Source organism: Acanthisitta chloris, unplaced genomic scaffold (genome assembly GCF_000695815.1).
Source record: "Acanthisitta chloris isolate BGI_N310 unplaced genomic scaffold, ASM69581v1 scaffold17788, whole genome shotgun sequence".
Classification (NCBI taxonomy): Eukaryota; Metazoa; Chordata; class Aves; order Passeriformes; family Acanthisittidae; genus Acanthisitta; species Acanthisitta chloris.
This window is the reverse complement of record NW_008686650.1, coordinates 2,771-17,170: the sequence shown is the minus strand read 5'-3', so window position 1 is coordinate 17,170 and position 14,400 is coordinate 2,771. Positions and strand designations below refer to the sequence as shown.

The 14,400-nt window shown below is 37.6% G+C and overlaps 1 protein-coding gene across 1 annotated transcript in view; it reads left to right on the top strand.

Moving 5' to 3' along the window:
* STK39 (serine threonine kinase 39) overlaps positions 1-13,774 on the top strand; it is a gene marked incomplete at both ends in the record, with an annotated part of 60,555 nt that extends 46,781 nt beyond the window's left edge. Inside the window, 2 exons of the mRNA XM_009080266.1 lie at positions 11,781-11,833; positions 13,706-13,774. Coding sequence (XP_009078514.1) covers positions 11,781-11,833; positions 13,706-13,774 — 122 coding nt within the window. The remainder of the gene's footprint in view (positions 1-11,780; positions 11,834-13,705) is intronic.
* Positions 13,775-14,400: the final 626 nt, after the last annotated feature.

The following is a 14,400-nucleotide window of genomic DNA, read 5'->3' as shown; positions in this document are numbered from 1 at the left end:
GGAAAATGCTAAGACAGAACTGTCTGTAATGTCACTCTGTTATTTACATATAAATGTTTGTGCATGTATGTATTTCTTACATAAATATTTCTTCAGCTAATATACCTAGGAACTATGTGTCATTTGATCAGTTCTGAGGAATATCTCTTCTGGGGATCCAGACAGATGCGTACAAGAATGACAAGTCCAGGGAGTACCTAGTAGTAGGTACTTACCTATGCTGCTCTATGGCCAGAGAGTCGTTAGGACTTAAGTCAAATGTGATTTCCTCTGCGTGCCAGAACATAGATTATGAGGTATCACTCACTAGTCTGTGCACAAGTTGAAGTGTAATCTTCCTGCTTTTATGTAGGCCTGTTTTTTTGACCTCTTTCTTACAAAATTAATTACATGTAAAGTTACAGAAAAAAATGTACTTGGCTGGAGGTACCTAGTAGAGCTGATCCTGTGTTGTTGATATTTAAGTGTGAGGTTTAGATTTGTAGGAGTAAAAACCCAAAACCTATAAACAAGCAAACGCCAAAATCTGTTCTGGCTAGAGGCAAAATGAGTTTAGCTTATGGTAAGGCAATTATCAGAGTCCTCAATTCTCATTCTTTTTTTTTTCCTCCTAGTTTATTTTTTTTGCATCTTAAAAAGCTTCTATCACTTCAGTCTCTTTTGTAAGAAGTGAGGCTGACATGTATCCTTCACCAAGGACAGGTATTTCTCAACATTTTTGCTATTGGAGTGGCATCTGTTCTCCAGTGTATTTAATGGCAGAATCCACAAACAAACTCCTAGCTATGTGGTAGATTTACAAGTGAAATGTAACAGAACTTGTCTATAGTCTGGGAAGTGATCCAGTTACAAACATCATAAACAAAACCATTTGTAGAATTCCTGAAATAAATGTACCTGTGATTTATAGCACTGAGCACTGGTCAGTGTTGTATTTTGCCATCACATCTAAGGCTTTATCCTGGGAATCAGGGAGGTGTGGGGATGTGATTACTGAACTGAATTTTATTTTCACAGCATGGGAATTTCATTTAAATAACCTGTTTAATCATGATTAAATCATGACTGAAATCAGTAAGCAGGAACCCTTGATTAAACTATTGATTCTAATGCTGCTTTCTGTTTGTACCTCTATTATTTCCTTCAAAGCTTGCTCTTTAAAGATGGTAAATCATGCATTTCTTATTCACTACTTAAGGATGTTTTTATGCCTTGCTGTATTTTTATTGAAAATAAATTAAAATTTGAAAACATTGTTTTAATTATGGCCTAAGTAATTTTGTATGCAATTGCTATACTATCACTTATTTATATAGAGAAATGGTATATTTGTTTATCAAAACAACTTTTGAATGTAAAATTGATAATTATGGAGCCAAGGAATCAATATATTTTTCTTGCTTATTATGGTATCAAGAGGATTTGCATGTCTAAATATTTAGGTGGAAAGGCTTTTAACCTGCACAGCTGTGGTTGTAAATTATTCAGGCAATTGCATTTGGGACCATTGCTGATACTAAAACTATAAAATCACTAGAGCTTTTTTATTCTGAGTTTTTATTGTACTATTTAAAAAAGAAAGAAAAAAGGGGGAAGAAAAAATAACAAAGAAACCTAACCTTCTTTATGTTAAAGGAAGTAATTTAAAGCTTAAATTGATCTCAATGTTAAAAGTAATGTTATTTGTATTATTAATGGCATGTGTTACTGGTCAATTGTAATGTGGGTTGCATTTTGATAATTTAAAATGTAATTCTAAGTTGATATTTTTCTAATACTTTTAAAAACATTGCTTTTACCTTGGGAGACCACACTGTTCCATCTTCATCCATCTGCTCTAGAGCTGCCTGGGAATGTGGTGATATAATACATTGGGCAGGGTTGAGACAGTTGAGGCTGTTTCTTCCCACTTAGTGTTGTGGTTCTGTCTTTCCGCTGGTAGGAGAGTGTTGCTGGGGCTGTCTTGGGTCGCTGCAAAGCAGTCAGGGTTTGGTTGGTTGGTTTGTGATTTCTGATGTTTTTGAGGGGAAGGCAAAATTTTAACTGAACTAATTTTATTGATCCTGTTTTTCTCCACAAAGCTATTGTCATTGCTGCTGCAGTGGGGCCAGTGAATGGCCACAAGAGGTGCACTGGGTCACAGGTGGGTCAAGAGCTTAACACAGGAGCAGACTTAGCTGGTGAAGCCAATTTACTGTAAAGAGAAAGTTTGTCCCATGGCAGGAAATCTAGATGAAACCTTTGAAGATTTTAAAGCGAAGCTTTGGCTTTTTTCCATTCTTCCCATTCATTTTGATAAGATAGTTGGGAATCATGAATTTTAGATGGATGATACGTAGGTTATGGTAATTTTTACGGTGGCTTAGATATCTTTCTGTTTTACCTACAAATCTCCTTTGGATCTGACAGTAATGTACTGATAGGTCATGAGGAGTGTAAAACTCTGAGCCAGTGGCTTTGAAAGGATGCACACATCCAGGGAGTTTTTGATTCAACATGTTTAAAACGTTATTTGATTTGGATAAAGCAAAAGGTTTATCTGTGCCTTCCCCGCAAAACCTGTTCTGTGCACTGGGGATTTACACTGTTCTATTAAAAAATTACATATACTTGTAGAACTTGCTACAAGTCTTTTGTCTTGATTTCATAAATGAAGTCACTTTTCTAGAGCTCTATTCTGAAGCACCTCAAGCCTCCTGGCAATGATTGGCCTTTCACGCTTTCTGATTTAAAGAACTGAAATTTTGCTTCAAGCTTTGTGACTATTTTTCAATGCTGTACTTGAAGCATTTGTCACTGGAATAAGAGGTTATAAGCCCTCTTTTTGTGCAGCAGGCGTGCAGAGGCATACAAAGTAAGCCTTCTTGAACTTAATCTGTAAGTTGCTCTGCTATTTCTTATCAGACAAACAGCTGGTTTATCACTTCAGTCATGCAGCTAATACGGGTTTGACTTCCTGAAAGTGTGCACCGATCAGTAACATTTGGTATTAAGAAATATAGAGGTCTTTTACAAATAGGCTTGGAGGGGGTAAGTTAAATTAAATGATGGGCAAGTCCAGAAGGACAATTTATAACCACAACATGCTGTCATGTTTAACAAAGTGGTCAGATTTTGTGCATGTTCTCCCCTCATTGATACGCTCTCACTGAATACTTCAAGGTGATTGTTTTTTAGCATTACTGATGCTATCTGTACTTAACTCTAGTTCTTTCTAGGAACAAGTCAGTTTTAGATCACTTCTGGTTTCAAACAAGCATTGAGATGTTACCCCATTAGTAAATTCTCAGTATAACTATGTATTGCCCTTGTTTGTATTTCAAGTACTTGTCAAAAAATTGATGCTTTGCAGAAGTTAAATCTTTACCACTGCTTTTAAAAAAAACTTTGGTGCTACTTCAGGAATAATTTCAGGGGAAAAACTGAAGATTAATAATGCCCTCTCTGCAGCAAAACAATTTGATAGCTCCTTGCCTACGTTGTTTCCACCTGCTGATATATGAGAGCAGGTAGGAAGTGTGAGCCTCAAAACAATGGTGCAAGTAAATATTGCTTTTTGCTGCCTGTGCAGTGAAACGAGTCACCAAGAACTGAGGAAAAAAAAAAAAGAAATTGTTTGTTTCAGAGTTTGCTGTTTGACTTAGCTGGGAATGAACATACGAAGGAAAAAAAACTGAAGAGCTTTTAATGTTCTTTTGATTTAGCTTCTGCCATCAGTAGCTGCAGAAAGAGAGAAGACCCTATTTAAAAGCATATTTATATATAGATATATCTAACATGTCTCTAGCTCTGACACTTCTATGTCATGAAATGAAGGCTTGGGGTTGTAGACCAGTGGATAGAGAGAAAGGACTTGCTGTTCGTATGTCACTTCTAAAATGTTACAGATGGTTTTGCAGACTTGGCTGGTGGTACTTCTGTGTATCACCTAGTTATCTTGTGTTTCTTCCATCACACAGCTTGTGCATTTTCTTAGTTTTACTACCGTATACCATCCATTTTTACTATGCCAAAAGCACTCTAGTTTCTTTTCAGTCTTAAGCAATTTGGGCCTGTCAGCTATAGATAGACCTGTTGTAAAGCCCTTTCCTGAGGGAGGACTACCTACTGTCATCTACTCTAAAGCCTTGGACAATGTTCTTAGCTGATCTGATTGTGGCCATAACTATTCACTTGGTGGCTGCTTTTTGTAATGTACACTTGCCATTTCTGTGTGGTAGGTGGCATACAGATAGTAAATCTTCAGCAGGTTACTGCTGTCTCATTCCAACAGCTTAACAGCCAAATGATTGTTTCATTGTGACCTTGGCTGGTTTTCAGTCTTGAAAACATCGTTTGGATGTGCTTTGCTGTTAGTGTTGCTGCTACCTCTTGATGTATACTGATTTACAAGTGTGTTGCATCGTTTCAGAGATCTGCTCTTTACCCAAGAGTGTGTGGCAATTAAATGGTAGTGGCAGTTTTGTATGTTTAGCTGTTGAGTCCTATAACTTGTTCTTGAGGCATCACAGGCTAAACCTTTCCTTATTCGAGTAATGTATATTGAGGGTGATGAGTTGTAAACTCCTGGAGGTTTTTCAGAACCACTGAAGTAAATGGAAAGGTTTTAATGGACTTCAAGTAACTGTAGATTTCAAGATTAAGTTTTGTTAATACGGAGAGATTTTAGTCCCATTCTACTTGGTGGCAATCTGGAAGCAGGACAGACTTCAAACATCTATTTTGCTCTTAGCAGAAGTTAACATAAATGCCTTTTCATTTAATCTAGAATTGACCTGAAGTCATTAAAAATAAGCTGGGAAAAACCATCTCCACAGTGCTGAACAGACGTGATCTGGTCTTGATAGTATGGTAATGTGTAATGGAGGAGCCTGGGTATTGATCAGTAAATGACAACTGAGCATGAAAGTGTTAGACAGAAAGGGATTTACATAAACATGTGGTGAATCCTCAGGAGGCTAATGCTTCTTTACAGTAAATGCCCCATTCTATTTCATTTATAGGATCCCACAGGAGCTTTAAAGTTCTTATTCACAGAATTACCTTAATAAACATACTTCCTCTTATTACTGCTTTTGTTCATCTGTGTGCATGGTACGATGACTTCAGAAATGCACAGAGAAAGGTGGAGGTCTGTAGGGAAGAAGTGAGATGTAATTTTTGTTGGGGTAGGAGACGGTTCTTGCTTTCTCTGCCCTAGCTGAATGGATAAGTTCCTACAGCTGAAGCATAAGAAAATGGCAAGCCAAGGAAAGTAAAGGTACAGAATGCCAGGCCGGACCTCGAATTTGGGACCAGTGAATACGTTCGCTTGTAAAGATTTCACTCCCATATCCTCTTTGCAATATTCAAAGTAAAGTGCCAGTTTGTATTTCACCGTTTTGTGTATATTAACAGTGTTCTGTAAATACAGTTGAAACAAAATTTTAATTAATCAAAACTGAGATAAAAAACAGGTGCTACATATCTTCAGTGCAGGTATTTAATACTTAAAAAGGGGCACTACATCGCTTAATTCAGATTTTCCTTGAATCAAGCTCTATGGCTTTTCACAAAGTAAATTCTGCTGTTAATGAAGAACACAAGGCATTGACTAAAAACCGCAACACTTGTGAAAGAAACTAATGCTTTAAAAACAAGGCTACAAAGAGAACCATGTTTATCTTGTACTTTATGCCTGAAGCATGTGGAAGCGAAAGATGAGTGACAAGTTACTGAGAAAAGGGAGATGACCTTTTGAATCTGATTGATATTTGGTGCAGCCAAATAATATTTTTTCTTCCAGCATTTTTTTTCCAGAAAGGAGAAAAATGTAAGCAAAATTTCTTCTAAAAGACCCTGCAAACCCTAGTCCTCTGTAGTTTTCCCCCCAATTGTATTTCTTGCATCGTATGCACAAAGATCTTGCACCAGAGATGCAGAATGAAAATTGTATGAGTAGAGCTCTAGGATGTACAACCTACCTATCACTCTGATTAGTCCACTTTATTTTGATGTGGACTTCTGCTTTCTCTGCAGTCTAAATGAGCAAGTCATTTAAATTCTCCTGTGGGTTTAATTACACCAGGCACTGCAGTGAGGTAATGCAAACTCCAGACTACTTACCCTTGCTTCTTAGGCTATGCTGTCTTGTTTTTTTCTGTTCTAACTTGGTTTACTCCCGTGGTAGTTTCAATGGAGTTCAAATTTTGGACGGGAGGAACATCTCTGAGGCTTTAATTTTGTACATGTGATTTTTCTAAAATTTTTTTCCCAGTGTGCGTGATTTGTTAAAGCACACTGACTTAGACTTGGCCAGTGTCACTAGTCCCTAACGGCAGGGGAAATTCTGTCCTGGTGGGAATAGGGCTTGAAGGAGTATGAGGAGGGGAAAGGCTGATTGATGAAGGGTGCCGTGTGGCTCCATCTGTTGTGGTGCTATTAATAATAAGGTTTCTACAGTTTTAGTTGAAGACAAACTTATTTCTGGTTCTTGTCTCTTCCACTCATGAGTCAGCTTTGTTGCTTACCATTCCGTTAGTACCTGCATACTTGCATGCTCAGCTCTGTCTATCAGACTCTGCAAACCACATGTGATTATTGAGTAGCTGAAGTCTGAAAATTGAGCAATGCAGAGACAAAAACTGTGTATTCTTACACACATGCACACACCTTTCTTTCTGCTTACCTTGCCTCAGAATTTTTTTCTTATTTTGGGAATGAATATACAGTTAGTTAACTATGCTAGGATGCATCTCATCCCAGAATACAGACTCTCCCTGAGGGCTATATGGAAGATGCCAAAGTTTGTGTGAAATAGAAGCCAATATTTAAGATAACTCTGCATAAGAAGTGGTGGATAAATTTGTGGGAGGAAAAAAATAGCAGTAAAAGAGAATGAAAATCTGCTGCTTGATACATAACCAAGGTATGCCAGCATGATTCAAACCTAAAGTTTAATTCCAAGACATCTTGTTTTCTTGAATTGCACTTACATGATAGACAATCTGCATTTAAGGACAAAAGAAATAATGACATTTAATGTATCTAATTTACAGCTGCATCATTACACAAACATGATTTTCTATTTTAATTAAACAGTGTAGATCTTCTGTCAATCATGTGGAACATAATGAATTGACTATAGCAGGAATTGTGCTATCATTTGGTAATTATTTGAAAGGCTTTGTTTTTAAATGTGAATGCCTGAAATCTCTTTCATGCCTTAGGATTTTTTCAGTAGAGCCATGTCAATCTGAACATCTGCATAATTTGTTTATTCTCTAATCCTGGTTTTGGTAAACATTAGCATTCTTCTGCAAATAATTTCCTTCAAAACAGGGTATCTTTCTTTAATATCCCAACAACAGGATTGCCTAAATTTATCAGTGGGGAGCTAAGTAATGAAGTTGGGCTTTGTGCTATTTCTAGTTCTTTTAGGAAGCATTATTCCCTAGAAAATCAGATCTCACAATCTTAGTGTGCACATCAGGTGGTCCTGATGAAAACAAGATGATAATGAAGATTTGTAGAACACGCTTTCATCAAGTGTAAAGTTTTAAATTCTGAAATTACTTTGCCAGGAAGATGGCTGCCGCAACATCTTAGCATGGCGTGGTTTGGTGTCACCCTTACTCAAAGCACATGGAATTCTTCCCGGTGCAGGTGATTCCATAATGAAAAGCAACTTGCAGAGTGCTAAGATGCACAAAAGTACTTTAAATTTACTACTTTTAAAATGAGATGGGCTGTTTTTATCCATGGTAATCAAGGTATATTAGTCTGTAATGGCACAGAGCAAGAAGCAAATAAGAGGTATTATAAGAGATGGCAAAAAGGTCTGAGTTGGCATTTTAAAACAGAAATAATTTTTTTTTTCACAAATGCATTAGAGAAACTAGGAACCATTAAGAAATGATGGAGATAAAATTATTAATCACAAAGATACTAAGTGCCTTTCTTCAAACCCTGTTTCTGTTTAGCAGAAATAGTCTGTGCGCTGCTGCATGATTGGAGTGTAATGGATGCAAGTAAAAAAAAAAGAACAAATGAAACAGTGCTTGGAAACTGTGCCTACAAATAAATTAACAAATCCAAACAGTTGTCACCCAGGGAACTAGCAAACTAATTTGCAGTTACAGTAACATTAGCTGGAACTAGAGAAGTGTCTGAAGCCTGGAGAAGAGAATGAGCAGCTTTTAGGGGAGAACTCAAGTGCATCTTCAATTTGGTGGAATATATAATGGAATACATAATTTATGGAAATCAATAAATGTCTGGAAGGTAATGGAACAATAAGAAAAAGCACTTAGAGGCTTCTAGCAAATTAATCTTGCCAAACGTCCTTTGTTTTGCTGTCCTGAAAGTAGCATACCATTAAAGACAAAGCAGCAGTGTCCTAAGTTCAAAATAGTTCAGAGTGTAACAGTTCCCAATAGCGAAGTTGGATGACTGAGTACATATAAACTTCCTTTGAATTTTCACCTTCACTTAAATAAACTGATTTGACTCATTAACTTTCTATTTACGATATTCTGCAATTTGGAGGCAAAGTAATATACACCCCATGTGCATCCTGCTTGAGGAAAGCGTCTGTATCAGGAACAGCTACTCTTTCACATACCTGTATCAGTCTATTATTTTCTGTTATCAATCTATAATTTTCATAAGACTTCATAATCACTTAGTGCCTTTTTATGCGGTGAATGTTCTACTTATGAGAGGTCTGTGGTAAGATATAATCTGAGAGCCTAAAGTATTAGGTTTCTAGGTCATAGAACCATAAATGGTTTGGGTTGGAAGGGACCTTAAAGATGGTAGATCCCACAAGCCATGTCATTGAAAAAGATATGAAACAGCACTGGCCCCAGTACCAGCTGCTGAGGAACGTCACTTGTCTCCACTTGGATACTGAGCTGTTGACTCAACAATTTGAGTGTGATCATCCAGTCAGTTCCTCATCCACTGAGCAGTCCGTCTGTCAAATCTGTGCCTGTGTGGTTTAGAGACAAGGATGTCATGTGGGACAGTGTCAAATACTTTGCACAAGTCCAGGTAGGTGATGTCCATTGCTCTTCCCTTATCCACCAACGCTGTTGGCTCATTGTAGAAGAGCAACAAATTTGTCAAGCACAAGTTTCCCTTAGTGAAGCCATGCTGGCTGTCATCACTCACGTCCTTGTTTTCCATGTGCCTTGGAATAATTTCCAGGAAAATCTGCTCCATGATCTTGCCAGACACAGAGGTGAGACTGACCAGCCTGTAGTTCCCCAGGTCTTTTTTTCTCTGTTTGGGGACTATGCCTCAATTTTCCAGTCAGTGGGAATTTCACCAAAGTGTCACAGCTAGTAAAATATGATGAATAGCCACTTCGTCTATCACTTCCCTCAGTACCCATGGATGTATCCCATTAGGTCCTGTGACCTTGTGCACCTTCAGGTTCCTTAGATGATCTTGAACCTGATTTTCCTCTGCAGTGGGTGGTTTTTCATTCTCCCAGTCCCTGCCTTTGCCTTCTATGACTCAGGCAGTGTGGCTGGAGCACTTGCTGATGAAGACTGAGGCAAGGTTGGTGAGAGCAGGATCTATCATAGCACCTCTCCTCATTGGCTCCTCTATCACTTGGGAAAGGAAGTTGTCATCAATGCATTCCAGGAACCTCCCAGATTGCTTATGACCTGCTGTGTTGTGTCTCCAACAGGTATCAGGGTGATTGAAGTTCCCCATAAGGACTAGGGTACATGACCATGAGACTGTTTCTATCTGTGGAGGGCCTCATCTGCTTGGTCTTTCTGGTCAGGTGGCCTGTAGCAGACCATGGCTATAATGTCATCTGTCCTTGTTCTTCCTTTAATCCTGGCCCATAAGCTATTGGCTGGTTCCTCATCCAAACCCAGATGGAGCTCCATGTGCTCCAGCTGGTCATTGACATAGAGGGTGACACCTCCTGTCACCTTCCCTGCTTGTCAATAGACAGATAACGGTAAGAGTGCAAAATCTACACAATTACATCTCATTTGGTTTAGTGTTTGACTCTTATGTGGAAAAATATATACAGATTATATTCAGTATAGCTGCTGATAAGAAGCAAAACTTTCTGGTTTACCTCTGCAAAGGTGTAAGAGAGTTTTAATTCTCTTGATTTGTTTTTTTCAATATGTGTGCAGAAAATTATTATCTGAGTTGCATCACACAATCAGTCAAAATGTACCTTATTTAAGAACAATGCTACATTTCTGTGCAATTTCCTGTTTTGGAGAGCAGCAGTTTTGACAGATAAAATAAATTACAGGAAAGGGAAGTGGATTGTTGAAAGGAAACTTGGACATGGGTCATATGTTGATCTTTTTAACAGCCATCCAGGTTTTTCTAGGAGAGAGAGGGGGGAAAACGGAGGTTTATACTCATTATCTGTTGAATAAAAATAGACAGTGCAATATTTCATATAATGGCAGCAGATTTCTACAACAGAAGTAAATGAGCCTTGTAAATATGTACCTGACTAGCTGCATTATCTGCCACTTTGTGTTAGTGATCTTAAACTCCCTTAGCTCTTTATTTAGAGTAGAGTTTTGGGAACCCAAAACTCCTTCAGCTTTGAAGCATTCAGTAGATTCAGTAAATGAGTACTTTTCATTTTAAGCACTGCATGTGGCATACTTATTTTTCAGGGTTTGCTATCTTGCTGTTGTCTATGTTGGCAATCATTTTCGGTTTTGTGTTTCTACGTGTCGCTGGTTTTGTCTTTGTAATATTCTTAGAAGTATTTAGCAAGCAATAATAGCTGTAAGTCACAGCTGAATATGTCTGCCTATTGGATTTGGTTTTCCCACAGCAAGACTTCATGGCCTGGTATGCTGAAATATGAGCTTTCATGCAGTTTCCTTGCTGAGGAGAAGAATAATGGATTGCAAAACACATTCTGTGGCTATTAGCTTTTGAAGTGGATTGAGCTATTCATTGGAAAAAGAGTGTACTACAGCAATTAAATTCATCCCTATGCTCAGTCGGCTTGCCATTTCCAAAAATGAGATGGACGTCTGTTTTGCAGAGAGGCTAATGTTTTGCTGATGGTAGAAGTTATTTACTAAAACTGAAGCTTGAAACATGCAAGGAATGAATGTGTTTGGGGCACAGTATGAGACTAAAGGAATTTTCTTAATGTAGGTATTAAGTCCCTTAAGTGTCACACACTGAACTGATTAAAAAAACACTAAGCAGAAAGACACAAAACCTTTGGTTTTAACACTGTGCTGCTGGTTTTATGTGTAGATAGAACCTCAAGGCTGAGACAATGGTGGTCAGTGAAAGAAGTTACTCATTTTAAAACAGTTTCATAAACACCATGCATCGACACTACTTTTTGGCATTTAACGTTTTCTGGATACTTTGTTTCTTAAACAAGCATCTTGGTATACATGCTGTGTGCATTTCAGATAGGAAACTTTGAGTCGAAGTGTATCTTTTCTTGCACTTGGAGGAAAAGGGATAATACATACAACTAGATGGTGTTGAGCTATTAGAGTCAATATGGCAAAGCGTCTTTTGAAGATGAAAAGGGAAATATTTATCAGAGGACTGTCCTTTATGTCACTGAAGGCATTTTTCAGCTTAAGCATATTTTTCTATTACTTCTCTCAAAATATGGCCATGAGGAGTCTTTCCAGTCTGGGTGCTTTGGGAGGGCAACGTTTTAAAGGAAATACACACAACAAAAATGCGGTTGTCAATGCCATGGGTATTGACTGAATAGCTGTTCTGTTCTTTATTGTGTTTTAATGTACACACTGACTGTTTTTCAGGAACTCCAGGAAAGAGCTTAATGACATACGGTTTGAGTTTACTCCAGGCAGAGGTAAGGCTCTGGCAATTGAATTATTCCCTTATTGCTTGAAAAGGTGTTTTGGAAATTGATTACTGCTCATGGTTAATACACACTGCGTCTCTGAAATGTTTCCTACTATGCAAAGCTTTATATTGAACCTCACTTTAGTAAGAATTGCAGATGTATGTAAATTCCAGTGGGAAGGTTGCATAATATATATATTAGAAGACTTGATTCACAGTATGCTTTTATCAATTTCATGTCTTATTGAAATGATCTATACAGTATACAAGATACTGCATAGCAATATTTACAGCTTTGGAGTTTCCATTTTTGCATTTGGAAAACTTTGTAGGAAATGGAATATAGTAACCATAAAAGTGTAAGTGGTGATGGTGGTAATATTTAAGTTTCTCTCCCCTTTGTAATAAAAAGTCTGTTGACAAGTATAAAGTGCACACCATTTTTCAAACGCTGTCTTCAACTGAAAGCTGAGATGATTCTCTAGCTTTGGTATTATCACCAGAAAGAAATTCTACTATAAAACTTTAAACTCTACTGCATGCTTGTAGAACTATATTGGCTTTCCAGTGCTGAGAATTTTAAGAACTTGTACAGTTACGTTTGTTTGAAGAAAACCAAGTGTTACTGGGATAAAATGCAGAGGAGGATATGTTGAGTAAAGAAGGTATCATCCTTGTTAAATATCAACCTTTTGAACTATGAACACATTTCATATTCCTCAGAAGTCAGTATTTACTATATTTAGAACAGCCTTCAAAGAGCTTCCACATAAAAATGAATCCAGATTGGAAGAAGTGTCTCTTTTCTGGTAAATCATACTATTTTTCATGTGCAGTAGTTGTGTGCATGGATATACTCCGTGTTGTCTACCCTGCCTTTCTCATTGATTTGGCAATGAGTAGTAATGAAAGATGGCTGTTACTTAATTGGGCACAGAGCAACTTGGTTTGTCAAAAGAATTACTTGGCAAGCAGTTACGTAAGTCATTTGAGAATTCTTACTTGGTCAAAAAATTAGAGGATATACCTGGACTGCTCCTAGTAGTCAGTCATTGAGACAGACAGAAGGCAGCTGTGATTCTCACCTCCAAAGCTCTCCAGAAGCTGCAGCTAGCTCAGCTACATTGTTTTTCACCTGTCTATGTTTCTTCAGGAAGTGATGCAACTTCATGCAACTGCCTCAAAGCATATGCTCCATACAGATGTTTGATGTTGGGGCCACATTGCAGTTGAGACTTAGCTGGAATTCAGACTTGTTTCTGCTGTTTCTGCCTGCTTACCTCTAAGCCTTCTAAAGTCATTATCCAGGAGCGAGTACTAGTCAGTCACAGGGACTTAGGAATTAACCGCTCAGGTGCAGCAGTTAATAGAAAATTGATCCAAAGCTTTGAATTTCCTGATTCATAATATTTAAAAGCTATTTTAAACCTGAATCTCAAAATAATCACTATTGATGTAACTCCTTTGCCCCACAAACAAGAAAGCCTATCTCTGGCTAGATATGCAGAACAACAGAGAGGATAAAGAAAACAGTGAAAACGACACGAAAGCATTGTTTATTTTCTTGGTTATGAAGATACTGAACTTGCAAGCTGTGTAGGAGTACGTAGTTAAATAACAGAGGAGAAATGCTATAGTGGCCAGGAAAGGTCTGTAGGGGGTTTGCAATGAATCAAATCATCACCTCATGTGATTTGCTTCGAAGAGGCTGATAAGATGATTATCTTTTTTCCTCCTAATTAAAGATAATTTTGAATTCAAGCCTGCCTCCATGGGTGTTTTGGAACTAAAATATATTTTTGTTAAATTGCATTGGATGACTGATACTTTTTGTTGTTTTTGTGGGCTCTCATACTTATTCATTTCACCTTTTGGACAGACACAGCAGATGGCGTTTCTCAGGAGCTGTTCTCTGCAGGCCTGGTTGATGGCCATGATGTAGTTATAGGTAAATTACATTTTTGTTTGCAATTATGCTCTTGTGACAAGTTTGTGTTAAATGGCTGTGAAAAAATGTTTTCTCTGATGCTTGTTTTTACAAAATCCTTTTTTGTCCTAATTTTGCTTTCATGTCTGCATAGTTCAGTCAACAAGACCATTCTGATACCAGTCCAAGGATTGCTTTTGGAAGTCAGAACTCTGTAGTGGTTTGAGAAGGATGATGTAACACAGTTCTTCTGAAGGATTATTTACAATCGAAGGATTGATCATTTTTGTGATAATGTATGTTATTGTTAAACAAAAAACAATTGATTTTTCAGTAGGATTTTGTAAAGTGTTCTTCGGCAGCTCTGAGTTTAGTAGGTATTCTGTTTGGGTTCATGGAAGTAGAAGCATAGAGAGTTCAGGTCCTATGGAAATTGCACTTAGAGATATTATTTCTGTGTTAAGAAAATGACATTCAGAAATGTTTTCTGGCTGCTGAGAGGAAAGATACTTCTCTATTTTTCTGTTCTGTGCTTCAGTTAATTTTATTTTTTTAACTTGAAATTCAGTGTCTCACAGAGGTGATTAATTTGGAAGTCATTTCCCTGCACCTCTTTCCTTTCTTCTGGTTGCTCAAGACTAGTAGAT